The sequence below is a fragment of the Vicia villosa genome, linkage group LG1 (assembly GCF_029867415.1).
Source record: "Vicia villosa cultivar HV-30 ecotype Madison, WI linkage group LG1, Vvil1.0, whole genome shotgun sequence".
Lineage (NCBI taxonomy): Eukaryota > Viridiplantae > Streptophyta > Magnoliopsida > Fabales > Fabaceae > Vicia > Vicia villosa.
Window position 1 is genome coordinate 107,513,827 of NC_081180.1, and position 21,430 is coordinate 107,535,256.

General features: G+C 33.0%; 2 protein-coding genes, 1 long non-coding RNA gene and 1 pseudogene across 6 annotated transcripts; 2 read left to right on the forward strand and 2 right to left on the reverse strand.

Moving 5' to 3' along the window:
* Positions 1–5,639: 5,639 nt before the first annotated feature.
* LOC131643793 (cytochrome P450 76T24-like) lies at positions 5,640–7,288 on the reverse strand (annotated as a pseudogene).
* A 138-nt stretch (positions 7,289–7,426) lies between these two features.
* On the forward strand, positions 7,427–8,404 carry LOC131651033 (uncharacterized). The gene has a single exon (XM_058920715.1). It carries the CDS (start codon positions 7,427–7,429, stop codon positions 8,402–8,404), a length of 978 nt encoding a protein of 325 aa, XP_058776698.1.
* Positions 8,405–14,235: 5,831 nt separating this feature from the next.
* LOC131643796 (uncharacterized) lies at positions 14,236–17,962 on the forward strand. 4 transcript variants are annotated; one of them, XR_009296303.1, is made up of 6 exons: positions 14,236–14,906; positions 15,062–15,172; positions 15,339–15,393; positions 16,184–16,294; positions 16,418–16,493; positions 16,954–17,962. It is a non-coding gene; the product is annotated as an uncharacterized LOC131643796 (long non-coding RNA). The 4 variants fall into 4 exon arrangements; XR_009296305.1 differs by lacking the exon at positions 16,418–16,493; XR_009296302.1 differs by having other exon boundaries at positions 15,339–16,294; positions 16,954–17,955.
* A 1,545-nt stretch (positions 17,963–19,507) lies between these two features.
* LOC131651039 (geraniol 8-hydroxylase-like) lies at positions 19,508–21,110 on the reverse strand. Its single transcript, XM_058920722.1, has 2 exons — positions 20,226–21,110; positions 19,508–20,143 (listed from the first exon to the last, which is right to left on the reverse strand). Exons 1-2 carry the CDS (start codon positions 21,108–21,110, stop codon positions 19,508–19,510), a joined length of 1,521 nt encoding a protein of 506 aa, XP_058776705.1.
* Between the last annotated feature and the right edge of the window lie 320 nt (positions 21,111–21,430).

A 21,430-nucleotide genomic window follows, 5' to 3' on the forward strand; every position in this document is an offset into this window, starting at 1 on the left:
ACTAAATTTAATACGTAATCACTATTTATTATTTTTATAATCAGAAAGATTGAATCCAAGGCCAACTTGAAATTAGTATATTTTATTTGGAATATGTGAGAGAATTAATGTTCTAATAATTAATAGTATAAAAGTAGTAGAAGTATTTTATTTGTTAGTAAATGATTTAATTTTTATTATATTCTTTCTTTCATTTTTATTATATTTTGAAAATAAAATTGTGCGTACTACACCAGTATTCGTGCGGACGCACGAGTATTGTGCGAACACACAGGTAGCCAGTATTGAGAAATACATTTCATGATGATCTATTTTGCACACCCGTACTAGTCACTACAACAAATTTGTCCTTTAGCAGCGCATCTACGAAAGCGCTTTTGGGGAAAGCGCTGCTATAGGTTGCGCAAAAATCAAAAATAAAAAACAAGGGAAAATAGCGCTGGCAAGGGGGGGGGGGGGTACGAGAGCGCTTTCTAGAAAGCGCTGGTGAAGGGGGGGGGGGGGGGGTACGAGAGCGCTTTCTAGAAAGCGCTGGTAAAGGGGGGGGGGGGGTTACCAGAGCGCTTTCTAAAAAGCGCTGGTAAAGGGTGGGTACGAGAGCGCTTTCTAAAAACGCTGGTATAGGGCACATTAGGTATATGGTACGAAAGCGCTTTTAGGGAAAAAGCGTCGGTATAGGTATACCTATGAAAGCGCTTTTGAAAAGCGCTCTCGTAGCTCATTTTAAAATTAAAATTTCTAAAACAAAATTAACAGAACACGCTATTCGCCTTCACTGTTCTTCTCTAAGATTACGAAACCCTCCGCGCTACTGCTACTATTCATCACTATTTCTCGCCCAAAATCGCCGCCGTAGAGCCCTTTTATCATCTCATTCTCTTCACTGCAACGACATTCATCCTACAATCATCTCCTTCTCTTCGCCGCCGTAGCTCAGGGCCAAAGTTCTCGCCGCCGTAGCTCAGGGCCGAATTTCTCGCCGCCGTAACAAATCTTCCCATTCTGCATAGCTGAGTTCGAATCGATTTTGATTTTCACATCAGGTATCTTTGATTTCTAATGAATCTTGTTCGTTTAGCTGGGTTTTGTGCTCGAATTTTGAATACAGTCATTGCAATTGGCGTTAGGGTTTGAACTATAGTGTAATACAAATTGAACAAGCCGCTATTTTATGCCATATGTGATTGACAATACTGCTAGCATGATTAAGTTCTCAATACTCTGTCGATGTAAATGTTAATTCTATATAGAAATTGCGAAAACCGACAAAGTTGCCCTCTATGGTGCTGAAATGCTAGGCTCAATTTTTTACAAATTTGTTTTTAAAAATTATGATTCAGTTTAGTTCTCATTGATATGATAAGCTTGTACGTTTTGAGTTTGAATTAATATGGTTTGTGCTTTTTCTCGTTTATTCTTATAGTTGAATTTTACATTTGGTGCAAGTCTTAGGAAGTTTATAGCTCAGCTGCATTTTTCCAATTTTTTTCAGGTGATCAGGTTGTTACCTTCAGTCAAGTTGTGCTGGAAGTTAACTCAGTCGTCGGCCGCCACAAACTCTGACAAACTCCATCCAGGTTTTCCTCTTTTCTTTTCTGATTATTCCGCGTAGTGCTCGGCTTAACTAGTGAATGCAATTTGATCATTTTAATGTGCATATAGTTAGTGTAGAAACTTCAAACTGGAAGTATTAGCTCTGTTAATTTGTTAATTTAATAGATTCCACAAAACCTCATTTTGGACATGGTTGTCCGGACTTTTTAATAATAATATTTGCAGTTTAATGATGATAGGAGCGTACTTAGTAGAGCACTAGATGCTCCTGAGTATCCCGGTCGGGTGAGGGGTAAAGGTCATGGTGTGACTCCAACCTCTTTTTACAAGCATTCTAGGAGAAGAAATTCTTCCAATGAAGAAGTTTTGCAAAAATTGCAGGAATTGCAAGCACAAGTCTCTGAATTGCAAAGAGATAAAGATATGTATATGAGAGAAAGGTGCAATACTTCATCGATGAAAGAAACTAGTGATAAAGCTAGTATCAACTGTCAAAGAAAACTTCCCGAGGTAATTATAAATTTTTTTTCCTTACAAATTGTTCTATTTTATTAATGATAATGACTTTATATTTACTATTGGTTTAGGGCATTTCATCTTGCCAACTATACTTATCGTTACCGAATTATCGCCTAGTTGGCAAGGGAAAAGTGCACAACACTTTGGGAGATTTACTTCACCATAGACCGCTCCCGGATGGACACCTGAAAGTATCAGTTGATGTTGTATTAGATCATGATGCGGTGCTACCGGTACCTGACATGGTCTTAGAGACAACATTGATGCGAGATGCATTAGGGTCATTTGTTGCATGGCCCTCGGAGCTCATTATCATTGGTGATGAGGCATATTGAAAACCATTATGAATCATTTAGTTTTCGAATGTCAATTCTGCACCGTTACGTTAATTATTTTTTACATTTTAATTTTAGACTGCTCCTACCAAACCCGCAATTAAGGGTAAAGGGATTTTACAGGAGGAGGAGTGTGTTGCATCACTAAAAGAGGTACATTTAAGGTGTTAATATATAATTTGAATCTAAAACTGCATGATTTTATGTTTTACCGATTGTTATATGATTTTTAGGCATCTGCTCGGGGGTCACAACAAGTGACACAGCAAGTTCGTAGCGTACCACCTAAGGGTCCTCTGAAGCAAGCGGCAAAAAAATGTGGTGCTTTTGTGCCTCGATACCGGACGACGCTCGGAACACTTGTTGATATGTCCGATTTGAATGATGGTGCTCTCCGTGAAATCAATATGGATGAAGGTATCTTTGGTATTGAATTCATGTCACATATTGCAATAGATGACTTGGAAGAGATTTTTACGCATGAACAACTAGGCGTCGCTAATATGCACTCATACATCCGGTAATATTCACTCATACGATATATTATTTAATTAGTCGAACAATTTATTTACACATTTCAATGAAAATAATCTAATGTTTATTATGTTTTTATTTAAGGTTGTTATATGGCATAGTGTTGCGCGGGACTGCATTGTCAAACAGATTCCGTTTCGTGTCTTCCGCCCATTGCAGCGGAATGACAATTGCTTCGGAATCGGAATCAATTAGACAGTGCTTAGTCGATAGATTCCTGTTCTCCGGCAATACAGAAAGTCTGATTATTTGGGCGTATAATACCCGACCAGTAGGGTTAGTTTCTCATTCTTGGTTCATCTAATCTTTGTTTCTTTTGCGTAGCAAAATTTTCATATAACCTATTGTTTTAATTTATAGAGCACACTGGTTGTTGCTTGCTATCAACCCTATAAGAGAAGTGGTATATTTTCTGAATTCGGTAGATGGTGAGTGGAGCAATTATCCGGCTATGAAGGAAATCATTGATTTGTAAGTGGGATCGTTCTAAATATCCGTGTATATTTATATATTTAATTATTTGTGAGATTGATCTAAATATATGCTTTTATATTTTTGTTAGATCAATACAAGTGTTCCGAAGTCAACGAGATGCACAGGTATCCCGGACTAAATCAAACAACATTACTTGGATCAAAGTGCAGGTACATTATTTTTCACAATTTTGCTTATAATATTTATGCTACTTGATAAAACAAGACAACTTTAAAATCTTATTTGTTTTTCTATGTAATGTCCGATACAGCGAAACAGTTCAGATTGCGGATACTATGTTTTGAGGTTTATGAAAGAAATCCTTCAAATGAATCGATTAGAGATTCCAATCACGGTATGGATTTATAACTTAATTAGATAACTTCTTATAATTTATTACATTTAACTAAATCATTCATATTATGTTTTTGTTCTGTAGTACTTTGACGAATTCCGTGCTGCTTCTTACACGAGACTTAAGTTGGAAGAAATCAAAGAGGATTTGTGTCAATTTTATATTCATCAGCTATTCATGCAGTAGGATTTGTGTCAATTTGAAGTATAATATTATAGTACTCTAGGATATATGGTTACTAACTTTGTTCATACTGTTGCCAATATTTGAAGTATAATATTGTTGATGTTACAGATTTAGTTTGTTTGACATGAGTTAGTTACATGTGAAACTTTCTGTATTCATACTTTACATGATTTAGTTTGTTTGACAGGAACTATAATGATGTATATATATAATTTTGGATATTATAATGGTATTATATTAGTATATATATAGTCCTACCTATGGTTGAAAATATATCGTCGAAAATATATTACAGGTCGAAAATATTACAGGTTGAAAATATATTACAGGTAGAAAATATTACAGGTCGAACTGGGAGGCTGAAATTACAGGTTACACTTTAAAATACCTCATTTAGCAACGACAGCGCTTTTAAAAAAAGCGCTCTTAAAGGGCCACCTACTAAAGCGCTGCCTAAGATTAAAAAAAATAAAAAAAAACAAAAAAAACGCAACCTACGAAAGCGCTTTTGGAAAAGCGCATCTTATAGGGGGGGGCTACAAGAGCGCTTTTTCGAGAAAAAGCGCTCTTATAGGGGGGTCTACCAGAGCGCTTTTTCTGGAAAAAGCGCTCTTATAGGGGGGTCTACCATAGCGCTTTTCTGGAAAAAACGCTCTTATAGGGGGGCTACCAGAGCGCTTTTCTGGAAAAAAACGCTCTTATAGGGGGGCTACCAGAGCGCTTTTAAAAGCGCTTTCGTTACCTACGCCAGCGCTGGCTTTGGCAGTGCTTTAAAGCGCTCTTAAAGCACAAAAAAAGCGCTCTTATAGAGCTTCCGTGTTGTAGTGAGTGCGAACACACGGGTAACACACAAGAACCGTGTAAACACACGGGTAACATAGCAGTTTCGTATGACCGCACGGGTTTTTACATTTTTTGTACAATTAAAGAAAATAAAAGCTAAATTTATGTTATTTGTACTACCGATTTTTTTTTATATATTTTAACTCATAGTCCAAAATTTAATAAATAAAATATTAAACTTAATTCTTTTAGATCATTTTTTTTTGAACTTTTTAATCAAATTATGTTTCTAATTTTCAACTAATTTGAATTTTGAATATTTATTTATCTCATTTATTCAATTTTATAAATCCTTTTACTATTTCAACTCTATCAATTCTAAAAAATCTACCCAAACACGCATGTTATTTTTTTTACGATATTAAAGTTCTTTTTTTTTTTATCATTTTATTTATAGACTTCAAACATACATTATTATTTTATTAATATTAAACAATATTCTATAAATAAATAAATATACTATTTTTGATTTTTTTAATCAATTGAATAATTTTGTTTAAGCAATATAACTTCTATATTTTAATTTCATAAAATTCTTTTTTTCAATTTTTTAACTTAATATTATATGTATCTGATAAACAGAGTCCAACCCACACCAGAACCTGTGTAGACACACGGATTTCTCACTAGTATATATATAACCTTGAAACAATTGAGTTAATGGTTAAAAAGAGTTGCAGGTACAAGATTCAAGTCATGCCAAAAATATAAATATAAATACTGACAATTAACCAGTAATAATATCTCATCGAAACAAGGAAAACAACTCAACCAAAAAAAAAAAATACAAACGAACAATAAAATATCCATTTTTTAAGCCACCTATTTTTACATCCCCATACAAAGGCTTCAAACTCTGGGTGGCACTTAAGCCGACACCAACAACAAAAATAAAGATAAATGCACCCCTTAAATTACACAATGAGATTACATTCCTTAATATACTTTGTTTAGTTCAACCGGAATTGCTTTTAGAGATTTGTCCAAATTCATGTCCTTTGGTTCAATACTATTTTCAAGTTTCCAATCAAATGAGTTGATCAATGATCCCAACATCGAGTGCAACATCCTCACTGCCAATGGTGATCCTGGACATATGCGTCTCCCACTACCAAATTGTATAAGCTTGAAGTGTCTACCTTTCACATCAATTTCAGATCCTATAAACCTTTCTGGTGAAAACAAATGAGCATCTTCCCATATATCGGTTCTACCAATACCCCATTCATTGATCCAAACATGAGCACCCTTTGGAATTCTGTATCCTGATATTTCCACATCTACCCTTGCTTTTCGAGAGAGCAACATTGGAGCTGGAGGGTGTAAACGTAAACTCTCTTTTACCACTGCTTGTAAGTATGGAAGCCTATTGATGTCTGATTCAACAACTGGATTTCCTAATCCAATAATCTCCTCAAGTTCCTTTTTGGCTTTTGACATAATCTCTGGATTGCGTACTAGTTCACTCATTGCTCTCTCTAATACATATGCGGTTGTATCAGTTCCCGCTAGAAACAGATCCTATTAGAAGTATACCACAATCACATGTCAAGTAAATAAAAGTAGAAGGATTAAAGGGTAAAAGAGATATGAAAATACATACCAGAAATAGATGCTTAATCTGCTTTTTATCCATCTTCTGAATATCTTCTTTTGAAATGTCCAACAACGTGTCTAACATGTCATTGTTTGAGATATAATTTTCACTTTCTCTCAACTTCATTCGTTTGTCAATTATGGTATCCAAGGTTTTAAACACCTTTGAAATATTTTTAGAAGTGAGTCTTTTGATCCCTTGTGGGTCAAAAATCTTTAACACAGGGAAATGATCAGAGATGTTTGATGTTCCAATAGCATTTAGGAGAGCGCAAAATATATCCTTATACTCATCATCTAAAGACTAAACAAAATCTTGCGAGACAAAAGTGTATGACAAAAAATTAATGCAAGCCTTGAAAGCAGCTCTTTCAATATCAACAGCTTCACCAGTTAAGCTGCTTTTATGCATATCATTGAGAAGATCTTTGAGTTTCACAAGTCTAAGTTCTTGACTTGCGTCAAGAGCCTTGGGAGAAAATAGGTTATTATGACATATTTTCCTAAGTTGTTGCCAAAGAGGTGAAAATGGGAGAAAGACTAAGCTAAAGTTGTTGTGATTGTGAGTTGTTGTGTTATGAGGAACAGATCTATCAATGAACAAAGAATCATGAGTATGGAGAATTTCTTTGGCTATATCAGAAGAAGAGATTATTCTAGAGGTTTCTGTGCATAGGTTTATACGCATAACAGGACCATAGATGTTAGCAAATTTTGTAAGTGTTTGATGTGGTTTGTTGTACAAATCCACAATGTTTGACATGATAGTGAAAAAGGAAGGTCCAGGTGGAAGCTTGTAGTTTGAATTTTTTGTTCTTGCATAGAGTGAAGTGCTAAAGTATGTGACAATGCATGTCAACAAAAAGAGCAGTGCACTACTCACATAATCCATCTCTGAGATAAACAAGGCAAACATAATGAGGCAATTTGGCAAAGATTTTTTAAGGTGAGGTATGCTTGTTATAAAACAAGAATTCAAGAGGTGGGGGGTGATTTTCTTAGAAGTGATGATTCCATTTGGTGGAGAGATATGTGTATGAACAATTTGTTGGAGAACACTATTGATAACGGTTTCTCCGGATGCTTTAAGTGTTCTTGCAATAATGGATTGGATGTTCTTTTTTGGGTTAATAATTGGTTGGGAGAGCAATCTCTTTGCACGGAATTTCCGGATTTGTATGAATTGTGTCATTGGAAGCGTTGTACGGTGGCGGAGGCGTATAGGCGGATAGGAGGATCGGATAGGTGGGAGTTTGGAGGTCTATTTTCTGCCGGAGCTTCTCACGGCCTCTCCAATTCAGCCGCAGCAGCAACCAGTCCAAATTGGACTCGGTTTTGCGACCGCATTCGGGGATTCACGCCTAATGAAGTTGGTTGCGACACTTTTGAGTGGTCTTTAGATGAGTATAAGGAATTTACCGTTGCGAGCATCACTCACGTGATAGATGGTGCCAAATCATTTGCTTGGGATTATCATTTGGCTAATTACTTGAAAGTGATGTGGGAGCTAAAACTTCCACCCAAGATTAAGGTCTTTGCTTGGAGATTCTTTATTGACCGGCTTCCTACTAGAGAACAATTATTGAAAAGAGGTGTTGCTAATGTTTCGAGCCCGGAGTGTGTGATGTGTGGTTCTTCCGTTGAATCATCTTCTCATCTTTTTTTCACTTGTCAAGTGGTGAAAATAATTGGGAAACAAGTTTTTATTTGGCTCGGAATTTCGGAGGCGATCAATGTGGAGGAGATCCTTTGTTTCGGTGCTATTCAAGAAAAGGTGAAGTGTCGCAAGCGAAGAATTTTAATCAATTTTGTTTGGGTGGCTACTATTTGGAGCATTTGGATTATGAGGAATGCGATTATCTTCAAGGGGGAGGAGTTTTGCTTTGATGTTATTTGTTCTAACATTGTTTTTCTTTCTTGGAGATGGTTGTATAGCGGATATACTAAGTTTAGACCAACCTATTATGAGTGGTTTAAACTTCCTTTATCCGACACAAGCAATCTTTAATGCTTGGTGTTTTTTTGTAAGGGTTGCACCCCTAGTGCGAGCTTTTCAATCAATTGCTTATTAAAAAAAAAAAATAATAATAATTAATTGTCACATAAACAGGAAGCATTATAAATTATCATATAAAAGCAAGGGAAATAAATGCAGATTGTTAAAGCTAGAAATAATTAGAAAGAAGAGGCAATTAATTAAGTACTTACTTAAGTATTTCTTCAAAGTCACCACCAAATGTATTAATTAAGAGTTGGAAGAATTTTTTGCATTTTGCTTTCTACTTCACTCCCCAATATATAGGGGGAGATCATGAAGTTATGTTCACTTCAAAACAAATAAAAAACAATTTAATATAAAAAGTTAACTTTCTCTTCTTAAAATATTAATAGATGTTAGTGTTGTTACAATATGTCTTTCTGTATAAATATTAACTAGATTAAATGTGAGGCTGTAAATTAGTTTTTATTCATTTCATAATGAATTTTAATCATATTAAGTATTTATTAAGAATGATTAATAAATTTTATATTGGTTTAATACCTATTTTCATCTCTGTTATATAGAGTTGGTTTGAAAACCCTCTGCCAAAAAAAAGTTACAAGAATTCCCCTAACATTTGAAGATTCTCTCGTTTTAAACCTTATAAAATTTTTGTTTTTAAAATCAATCTTGCCACTTGAAGGACTTTATCATTTTGAACGCTGTAATTTTTTTAGTAAAACCAACCTTGCCCGTCATATTCCAAAGGGTTTAAAATGACATAATCTACAAGATTATAGGGTTTAAAATGACTGAATCTTCAAATGACAAGGTTGATTTTAAAAACAAAATTTTTACAAGGTTTACAACGAGAGAATCTTCAAATGTTAGGGAAATTCTTGCAATCTTTTTTTGTAGGGAATTTTTTCAAACCAACCCTATATGGCAGAGATGAAAATAGGTATTAACCCTTTTATATTTTAATAATTGTCTCTGAGTTATAATTGTGAAAACAATATGAATTAATCAAATATAAAGAAACATTTTTAAATAAATGTTTTTTTTTTTGTAAGCAAGTTGTATTAAAAAGAACTAAAGTTCTAAGAGACTTGATTACAAGAGACAAAGCAATACCAACAAAAGATAATATCACTACCAACAAAAGAAAAATACACTACCATAAGGAGCCTAGCTTAAGTAAAACAAAGGGTTTTTGCTAAACTCATAAAAATTACAATTAGGTTGAGTAAATCTCCTTATGTAAGACCATCGCCAAGCAAGCTCTTTACAACTCCACACCACATCTCTCTTGATCCAAGAAGAGTTTTTAAAGATAATATCGTTTCGGCACAACCAAAGTCTCCAAACTATAGCCATCCACACAACTCCTACCTTATTTTGGTTTACATTCTTATGTAAACAAAAAGAACTCCAAACCTAAAAGCTTTCTTTGAAATCGAGCATGACTTTAAAATCCATGCCAATCCATTCCGCCAATTCTTTCCACACATCCATCACCAAACGACAAGATAGGAAAGAGTAGATTAAAGATTCATCTTCCTCATTACAAAAAGCACAAGAGAGATTTGAAGAAGAGTTAAGAATACCTCTTAGCACAAGTGGGTCTTTGCAGATAAATGTTAAAACAAACAAAAGCTTTAACATGTCATTATTCTTTGTTGTTAATTGTATGATGAAAAAATACTATACCATTTAGCTTTTTTTAAAATAGAAATAAACTAAAAAATACTATACCATTCTGCCACGTTCTTTTTTTTTTTTCTTAATAGGCAAGATTTTTATTAAAAGAGAAAACGCTTCTCAACCAAAACTACAATGCGGAAAACCTCTGTCTTCCAAAACAATGGGAATGATGAGTATTCCAAGTATGAGAATTACATCCAGATAATATTGAACAACAAAACGAGAGCCAAATCCATGATTTAAAAATAATAGCTGACATACAATCATCAAAATATGGATTAACATGGTTAAAAATGAAATCATTTCTAGATAACCATATACTCCAAACAGTCACTAACCAAATTACTACAACAATTTTTCTTTTCATCCCATTCTTGACCTTCTCAATATAAAGAAAATATGACTTAAACTCCTCTAAAGTTAGATCCTCAAGATAATCCAACCACACAACCACTATATGCCATACATAGTCCGCAAACGAGCAAGATCCAAAGATGTGAGCTATAGTTTCTACGTAGGACTGACAGAAAATACAACAAGGATCATTACTTACAGAGATGATGCTTCGCTTGATGAGGTTATCATCACTTGATGCCACGTCCTGTTTTATATCATGGTTTTTGCGGGTACGGACATTAACAAAAAATTTGATATTTTTAAGCTTAAAAATTGTGTTATCTGCGGAACAATCCCAACTCCGCTTTCACTTTTACTATGAGGTGGATCAAGATTTTAGACACACATCTTTAACTATGTCAGCTCTACCTCACTTTATTTTTATGTAAGTTTTTGCAATGTGCGGACATGTCTGTTTGCTCTCCTAAATTGTATAAAGTATCCTATTGTAAAAATAAAAGTATCCTATTTTTATTTATATTTAAAAGGAAGGTCCAGGTGGAAGCTTGTAGTTTGAATATTTGCTTCATGCATAAAATGAACCAACAAAGTATGTGACAATGCATGTCAACAAAATGAGCAGTGCAATACTCACATAATCCCTGTCTGAGATAAACAAGGCAAACATAATTAATTGTCACATGATCAGGATGCCATATAAATCTATCATATAAGAAAACTAATTTCACTCTTTTCACATTCATCCACGTTGCTAATCCAAAACAATGCAACTTGTATTTGGACCCCACCTTCCTATTTCCCATCATTCGTTCTAATTTCCATCATTCATTCCAATTTTTATCCTTTCAATTCAGCCTTCATTCCCAAACGTTCCCATGTCCATCGTTTCTGATTTTTGTTATTCCATTATTTTTGTAACGGTTCTATTCCAAATGAATGAACGGTTTGGTCATCATTACCATACAAACGTTTCATCATCCATCAGGGATATAAGTAGTCCATTCTTCTTTCTCACAAGTTCCTACATCATATTCTTCCTAAGTTCATTCATCATCAATGGAGTAAAATTTTATTTACAAACATTTGTTTATTTTACTTTATTTACGAAATAACGTCCGACATCAGAAGCTTCTTCTTCTTCAGTGTTTTTTTTACTTTTGAGGTTATGCTTAAATTTTTTGATCTAAATTACAAATCTGTAATTTTCAGCCAATTTTTTAGAACTGTAATTTTCTCTATCATTTTTTCGATCGGAACAAATTTGAATACGTGATAATGTTTAGTACAGGTTCATGAAGATGGAGGATATCATGATAAAATGGATGATGATAAATATTTTCAGGGTGAAAGAAAGTGACGATGGTGATGGAATGACTGAGATTAAGAGAGAGGAAGACTAAATCTCTATTTCAATGTTATATTTTATTTTATTTTAATTTTTTGGTACAAATATAATTTAAGTTTGCTTTGCTCTTCTTGGTTTTCCAAGTTATTCAGATTTGATCTCCGATTTTTTTACTTCCTTCTTTGACAACAACAAAGATTTTGTTTATTATCCTTATTACCCTTCCATGTTTGTGTTTTTATTCATTTTTTCCAATACAATCTAAAAAGGCAAAAGTTCACATCTTCCACCCACTAACGAGCTGACGAATTTTCAGACGTTTTAAAAAGGGGGAAAATCACATTTTTAGGTTATGGGTTGGGTATTTTTGAGTCCCAACACCATCAACTTTATTCTTAGAGTAGGATTGGCTTAGAAAACAACACCGGGTCATGCACTTGGAAGATCGGAGGTGGATTTCTCATCAACCGGAGCTGACAACCCGCGAGATATTTGGTTTATCTCTTCTATTCTTTGTGTATTTCTTTGTGTTGGGTTTGTTTGTATAGTTACTCGAATCTTATGTATATTTACCGATTATAATGTTATGTTTAACTTGCTTTACAAATCTGTGTTGATGTTGTTCTGGATTTTTGCTTTATGTTGGGGATTTGGGTTGCTTTAGAGATAAACTTCTTGATTCTTTATCTAGGATGATAATCTGTTGGTTCTGAACTCTTGATATAGATTTAGAGCTAGCATTCACTGTGGGTATCTGTACTTAATGCTTTCGTGTTTGAGCGGCGCGCGAGAGATCGCCGACGCGAGAATATGGATGTTCTCGCGACTTTGCGTTAGAGACAACCTTAGTTGTGAGATGATCTCGTTTGTGCTCCAGAGATGGACGCTTATGTGAGAGATATGTGATGACATAGATGAGTATCGTAGGTTGAGTATAACGGGTTGGTAAGTGTACGTATGTTTGTGAAGAGTGAATATATTTACATTCCTGATAAGTTATTTCTCTTCTAAGAAAGTGTTTATTCTTTTCCTGTCTATATCTTTGTTTACTTTTTTCTCATTCAATCCAAAGTTCGAAACCGTAGAAACTGTTGAATGGCATCTCTCCATCTCTGAGGACGATAATTCCCGGATCAATATTTCCAAATATTTTTTCGTTGCTTGCCCTATACTGCATTCAACAATTCCCTCAGATAAACCTTTGTCATTTCATATTCACAACATTTTATGGAAATCAATTGACTCCTTTGAACCTCACAAACCTCAGCATCTAACATGAAAAAATCACAGCCACTCTGCAAATATGTTTAACACAAATTTAAGAGTTAATGTCAATACAAATATGAAGAGAAACTTGAACAGACACTTACCACTGAATTTCGACATTTCCAATGTTTTTTACTAGGGTTATCAATGGTGTTTGATACCCCAAATCTTCATTGGTTGATTACAACCATATCCTTGCAAGCTCAGTCCACTTGAGTTACCAATAGATAATGTTTTTCTTCTACCCATGATTGAAACCACAATGAACCCTAGCAGACGAAATAGATGTAGAAATGGGGACCAAATTTGGTAGTGTGTTGAAGAAAGGGGAACAATATCGTCGCCATGGAACCCTAATAAATTGAAATTGAAAACAAATGCCATGGTATCACACGAAATCTGATGAAAATACAAGTTATAATTGACGAAATCACCCACACTTGAATTCGAACAAAATCCACATTTCCTGAAAAAAATATTTCAATACATTTCACAACACTCTAACACTAGGATATAATAGAAAATATAAAAAGTCTAACAAAAACTTAAAGTATTTGAATCTATCATACAACCTTAGAATCAACCTAGAGGTCCCGTTCTAATTTTAAAAATGGGCCCAAATTTAAAATATAAATACAATTATAATAATGAAAAATTACATTTTAATCAATAATATATTTAATTATATTATTTTGAGTTTTGATTTATCTTAATTTTTGTATGCATTGAGTTTTTAATATAGTATTTTTTGATTTATTGGATTTTTATTATAAATTTTTATTTATTTCGATTAATAATTATGGAAAAAAATTAGACCTTTTAAAAATATAGAGCCTCCCAAAATTTGAAGCGTAGCACTTCCGACACATGCACAGGCCGGTCCTATATATATATATATATATATATATATATATATATATATATATATATATATATATATATATATATATATATATATATATATATATATATATATATATATATATATATATATATATATATATATATATATATATATATATATATATATATATATATATATATATATATATATATATATACCATATAAGAACATTAGATGTTATGGAAAAGCCCATATTACCCTTGATGTGTTGCCACCACCACAACCATTTGAAAATGCTTTTTGTCCAATTGAAACCCTAATTCTTATCCTAACTCATTTTTTTCTATTCTTATTGAAACCCTTTTATTATCTTCTGACACTCTATTCCTCCCTATCGTCCTTTCCCATCTCTATCTTCTTCTCCCTTCTGATGCAAATTTATTCTTCTCCATGGTAGACGCGTTTTCGAATATGACTTTTTGTTGTTGTTCTTTCAAGAATTATGGAACGGGGGATTCGATTTGCTGTGGTTGAAACCAATCTTCTCAATGTTGTTCAATGTTGATGATTTAGGATTTTAGGGTTTATATGCTTTGTTGATTGGGGGTTTTCTTACGGAATTGGTTGATGATAAATAAATTTGGATTATAGCAGCAACTATCTATTTGTAGTATTCTTAAATGGTTATTACACGTAAATCAATTTACCGGGTTATTCTTCTCCATGGTAGATGCGTTTTTGAATCTTACTTTTTGTTGTTGTTCTTTCATGAACTATGGAACGGGGGATTCGAAATTATTGGGTTGTTTAATTTTTATGTGACATGCAAAAAATGTTTGTGTTATATTTTGACCGTGTTGTTGTTGTTGGGGTGTTTTTGTTTACAGAAACAAGCTGTGAAGAAGGATGTGTATCAGGTGTTTGCTGAGAAGGTGAAAGACCATAAGGAGTTGGTTTCGAGATGGGCTGTTCTACAAGAGACACGGGTTGAGTATTTCAGAGGGAAGGATTTTGTGAGCTTCTTGAAAATTGCGTTTGTCTTTATGTTTGAATCTAACATAGTCTGATTATCATCGATAACAATTAACTCTTCCAATTTGTAATGTTATTCCTCTTCATCATGTTATTGTTTTTTTCTTCATTTTGATACTAAATATCTCAATTTTAGGTTATGGATGATTTATGGGTGTTGGTTGCATTAGACGATGATTATTATCCTGAAAGAGGTTCGGTTTCAAAAAGTAAACGGGGTTGCAGAATGATGTTTTTTCAAACTTAAGTATGTAATCTTTAATTAGATATACCTCTATTTAATTTAACTTTTTAAACTAATATTTATCTTGCCAAATTTAACAAAATGAAACACTTGATAAGTTAATCTAAAATTCTAAGTGGTCATCGAATATAGTATTGATTATGGGTTGCTTTACGCTTTTCTTTTGCAGGGCTGGAATAAAAGTGGGTTTCTTGTCATTTTCATTAGTTTATTTCATAATAAAGGTACAAACGACCAGTCTTAATGATTATGCTCCAAATTTTCAGTTTACAATTTTCTGAAAATACTTTAGTCATTATTGTGCTTGCGACTCAAAATTGGTGTAACCATTACCATTAAGTAAGCAGCAGAGTTAATACTTGACAAATTTCCAAAGTCGTCAAATTCTAATGTTAAATGTCAATGGAAGTGGTATGCAAGGTTCTTCCATACAATATTTATTTTGCGATACACTATTTAGCATAACTCTTTAGTGCAAAGTGTTGTTGCTATGGTTTTTACGTACACTTACATCGATTCGTGTATAAGACAAATTGGTTGAGATAACTGGTAAAAATCCCCTGAGGTAAGTGTTAGAGTGAGACTGTTAGGCTAATTTAATCCATGAATTTTCAATAATTTTGCAAGCGAAATTGCAGATTCTAGGCAATTATGTTGATATTTTAATGTATAGATATATACTTTTTCTGCTGCTAATATCATCAGCTTTATCACAATACATGTTTTATGCTCATGATTTTGGTTTTCACTGAACTGAGATTGCAAAGGGTGTCAAACCTCTCTGAAAGTAAACATCAAAGGATGTTTATCAACTCGCTCGGGTCCTCATCGAGTATGATCAGGAGAAGTACAGTTCGGTTAAAAGAAATATGGAACCATCACTAATCTTTTGTATATTGGCATACCTTTTGAAATAATTTAATTAGCTCTTGGTCTAAATATTTGGGAACTGGCTAAAGCAGTGTTTTTGGAAGATCTTAATGAACATATGGTGAGTCACTACTGTTGTTGCAGGATTCCAGGGACTTTGAAGTTGTTGTTATCATGGAGATTGATGTTGAATGCCTGAGCTAATTGACTATTCATGCTGCAGCAATTTTCCAATTCAGCCAATAATCAGATAAGGTTAACAGATCTTAAGTTACTATTTGAGAATCGAAATAGATGCAGGGTACATATACAAAAATTTATCAAATGTATTATTTTTTTCATTGCTTTGTAACTAGATTTTATGCTGGTTTTTCATAGGTATTTTACATGTAGCAAACCAATGTCGGGTTCACTAGGTCATGAGTTTCAAGAAGCCAAAAATTTTGCATCATAGGTACTAAAAATATTTAGGATGCTATGAAATGTGATTATAAATTTTATCATCTCTATATGCAGTATCGATATTTTAGATTATCAAGTATAGTAGAAAATCAATATGTTTTTCTAAAGACTTAGTGTAGTCTTATGAAAACATGTCTATTTTATCTTTTATTATATAAAAATGCAGATAGCAACTGTCAAACATGTAAAACCTGGAACGCATTTTGACGTCTCGACTTTTTAATGTAAAATAGTTGAAGGATTGTGATTGACTATGAGTTGCATCCAGTGGTGATAAATAAACATGACTGCACCTATTCGTTGCTGCTTTCTATCCCTTTTCGTATAAAAATCCAAACAATTTTAACTAGCAAAGTCATCTTAAAATGGTGAATAATTGAAACAAGATATGCACACAACACATGGCATAGAAGTACTTTTTTATGCTGCTAATATCATAAATTTTATCACAGGAAATGTTTTTGCCATTGGAGAATCGAGGGCTTTAACAGGTGCGGGAAAGTTTGGCTACTTGAAGATTCGTCGGCGGGATACAAAAAACTATTACCAATTTCATTACTTTAGGAGAAGCCAATAGGAAAAAGAATTCCTTTTCAGATGTTACAGATAATGACTTTCTCAGTGATCCAGCAACTGATTTGGATAAGTCTTTCGTCGGTACGCCTTAAATGCCTGAATCAAGCAAATAACCCCAGATAATCATCGGTACGTCTAATTCGGTAAGTCTTTCGTCGGTACGTCTGATTCGGTAAGTATTTCGTCGGTACGTCATACCTATTCAATTTCTCATTCAGATTAAGTGTGGTAGTTACATATTAAATAGAATGTTGATGAGGCAATTGCATATGATGAGTGTGAAGTAATAAGAATTGTTATACCTTCTTCTGTATGGTTGTTATTTTAACCTGAGCTATTTCTAAAATGATGGAAGAGGAAGAGGTCCTACTCATCTTGCTATATTATCTCAGCCATCAGATACAATTCACGACTCATTTTGTGTAACAATTCAAGGTGAAATTATCGAACAATCATTCGGAGAGGAGCATTTGTGCTTTAGAACACTTAAGCATTTCACTTCAAAAGTTCATTCGGAGAGGTCCTATTTGATGCCAATGAAGATTAGTTTTTGCCGAGGGGGATAACACTTATGTCATCAATGGTTTTGAATGCGATTTTGTTTTGATACTTTTAAGATCTTTTGAATTTTTTCTATTAGAATTTTGAGTGTGCTCGAATGTACAATTATAACATACATAATTATTTTCTTGGCTGATATGGTTGAGTTTTATCTGTAAATTAGTTTAGTATGTTTTTGTTTATTATCTTACATTCAATGCTAAATATCTAATTTTATGAATAAATGATTGATGATAAGTTGCTAACTTTTGTCTGCTTCAAGGTGTTGAATCTAACTCCATTGCTATTCCACATTTAACAACAAATTATAACAATAGCAGGATGCAAAACAGATCCAAAGGAATGTCTGAACCATGTATTGGAGTTGCAAAATTATTCTCAGTAGCATTTATATGTGATAGATCTAATTTGCTACTGCCTACTGGTATAGATGGTGATGGATGATAGTGTAGACTCTTTCCAATTTGCTACTGCCTAATGGTATTTTCTAACTTTGCTACTGGTATAAATGGTGTTGCGGTGTGTATTCAAAATATTAATAAAATTATTATGTTTATTAAATAATTGTTAATTTAAAATAGTCAACTGATTAACTGAAATTTAAAGCTATTTTTATAATAATCCAAAATAAAATTTATATGATACAAAATATATGTAGAAAGATGTTGTTCGTTGTTCGAAAAAATAATCTTGTTTTGTTATAAAATTGACATTAATGCTAATTAGAGCATAATTGGTAAGAAAATTATTTTTTTTTGACTAAATTTAATACGTAATCACTATTTATTATTTTTATAATCAGAAAGATTGAATCCAAGGCCAACTTGAAATTAGTATATTTTATTTGGAATATGTGAGAGAATTAATGTTCTAATAATTAATAGTATAAAAGTAGTAGAAGTATTTTATTTGTTAGTAAATGATTTAATTTTTATTATATTCTTTCTTTCATTTTTATTATATTTTGAAAATAAAAGTGTGCGTACTACACCAGTATCCGTGCGGACGCACGAGTATTGTGCGAACGCACAGGTAGCCAGTATTGAGAAATACATTTCAAGATGATCTATTTTGCATACCCGTACCAGTACGAACACACGGGTAACACACGAGTACCGTGTAAACACACGGGTAACATAGCAGTTTCGTATGACCACACGGGTTTTTACATTTTTTTTGTACAATTAAAGAAAATAAAAGCTAAATTTAAGTTAGTTGTACTGCCGATTTTTTTTTTATATATTTTAAGTCATAGTCCAAAATTTAATAAATAAAATATTAAACTTAATTCTTTTAGATCATTTTTTTTTTGACTTTTTAATCAAATTATGTTTCTAATTTTCAACTAATTTGAATTTTAAATATTTATTTATCTCATTTATTCAATTTTATAAATTCTTTTATTATTTCAACTCTATCAATTCTAAAAAATCTACCCAAACACACATGTTATTTTTTTTACAACATTAAAATTCTTTTTTTTTTTTATCATTTTATTTATGGACTTCAGAACATACATTATTTTTTTATTAATATTAAACCATATTCTATAAATAAATACTATTTTTGATTTTTTTTAATCAATTGAATAATTTTGTTTAAACAATATAACATCTATATTTTAATTTCATAAAATTCTTTTTTTTAATTTTTTAACTTAATATTATATGTATCTGATAAACACAGTCCAACCCACACCAGAACCCGTGTGGACACATGGATTTCTCACTAGTATATATATAACCTTGAAACAATTGAGTTAATGGTTAAAAAGAGTTGCACGTACAAGATTCAAGTCATGCCAAAAATATAAATATAAATACTGACAATTAACCAGTAATAATATCTCATCGAAGCAAGGAAAACAACTCAACCAAAAAAAATACAAACGAACAATAAAATATCCCCATACAAAGGCTTCAAACTCTGGGTGGCACTTAAGCCGACACAAACTTTTAGAGATTTGTCCAAATTCATGTCCTTTGGTTCAATACTATTTTCAAGTTTCCAATCAAATGAGTTGATCAATGATCCCAACATCGAGTGCAACATCCTCACTGCCAATGGTGATCCTGGACATATGCGTCTCCCACTACCAAATTGTATAAGCTTGAAGTGTCTACCTTTCACATCAATTTCAGATCCTATAAACCTTTCTGGTGAAAACAAATGAGCATCTTCCCATATATCTGTTCTTCCAATACCCCATTCATTGATCCAAACATGAGCACCCTTTGGAATTCTGTATCCTGATATTTCCACATCTACCCTTGCTTTTCGAGAGAGCAACATTGGAGCTGGAGGGTGTAAACGTAAACTCTCTTTTACCACTGCTTGTAAGTATGGAAGCCTATTGATGTCTGATTCAACAACTGGATTTCCTAATCCAATAATCTCCTCAAGTTCCTTTTTGGCTTTTGACATAATCTCTGGATTGCGTACTAGTTCACTCATTGCTCTCTCTAATACATATGCGGTTGTATCAGTTCCCGCTAGAAACAGATCCTATTAGAAGTATACCACAATCACATGTCAAGTAAATAAAAGTAGAAGGATTAAAGGGTAAAAGAGATATGAAAATACATACCAGAAATAGATGCTTAATCTGCTTTTTATCCATCTTCCGAATATCTTCTTTGGAAATGTCCAACAAGGTGTCTAACATGTCATTCTTTGAGATATAATGTTCGCTTTCTCTCAACTTCATTCGTTTGTCAATTATGGTATCCAAGGTTTTAAACACCTTTGAAATATTATTAGAAGTGAGTCTTTTGATTCCTTGTGGGTCAAAAATCTTCAACACAGGGAAATGATCAGAGATGTTTGGTGTTCCAATAGCATTTAGGAGAGCGCAAACTATATCCTTATACTCATCATCTAAAGACTCAACAAATTCTTGAGAGACAAAAGTGTATGACAAAAAATTAATGCAAGCCTTGAAAGCAGCTCTTTCAATATCAACAGCTTCACCAGTTAAGCTGCTTTTATGCATATCATTGAGAAGATCTTTGAGTTTCACAAGTCTAAGTTCTTGACTTGCGTCAAGAGCCTTGGTAGAAAATAGATTATTATGACATATTTTCCTAAGTTGTTGCCAAAGAGGTGAAAATGGGAGGAAGACTAAGCTCAAGTTGTTGTGATTGTGAGTTGTTGTGTTATGAGGAACAGATCTATCAGTGAACAAAGAATCATGAGTATGGAGAATTTCTTTGGCTATATCAGAAGAAGAGATTATTATAGAGGTTTCTGTGCATAGGTTTATACGCATAACAGGACCATAGAAGTTAGCAAATTTTGTAAGAGTTTGATGTGGCTTGTTGTACAAATCCACAATGTTTGACATGATAGTGAAAAAGGAAGGTCCAGGTGGAAGCTTGTAGTTTGAATTTTTGCTTCTTGCGTAAAATGACCCAACAAAGTATGTGACAAAGCATGTCAACAAGAAGAGCAGTGCACTACTCACATAATCCATGTCTGAGATAAACAAGGCAAACATAACTAATTGTCACATAAACAGGAGGCATTATAAATAATCATATAAAAGATAGGGAAATTAATGCAGATTGTTAAAGCTAGAAATAATTAGAAAGAAGAGGCAATTAATTAAGTACTTACTTAAGTACTTCTTCAAAGTCACGACCAAATGTATTAATTAAGAGTTGAAAGGATTTTTTGCATTTTGCTTTCTACTGCACTCCCTAATATATAGGGGGAGATCATGAAGTTATGTTCACTTCAAAACAAATAAAAAACAATTTAATATTAAATGTTAACTTTTTGTGCTTAAAATAT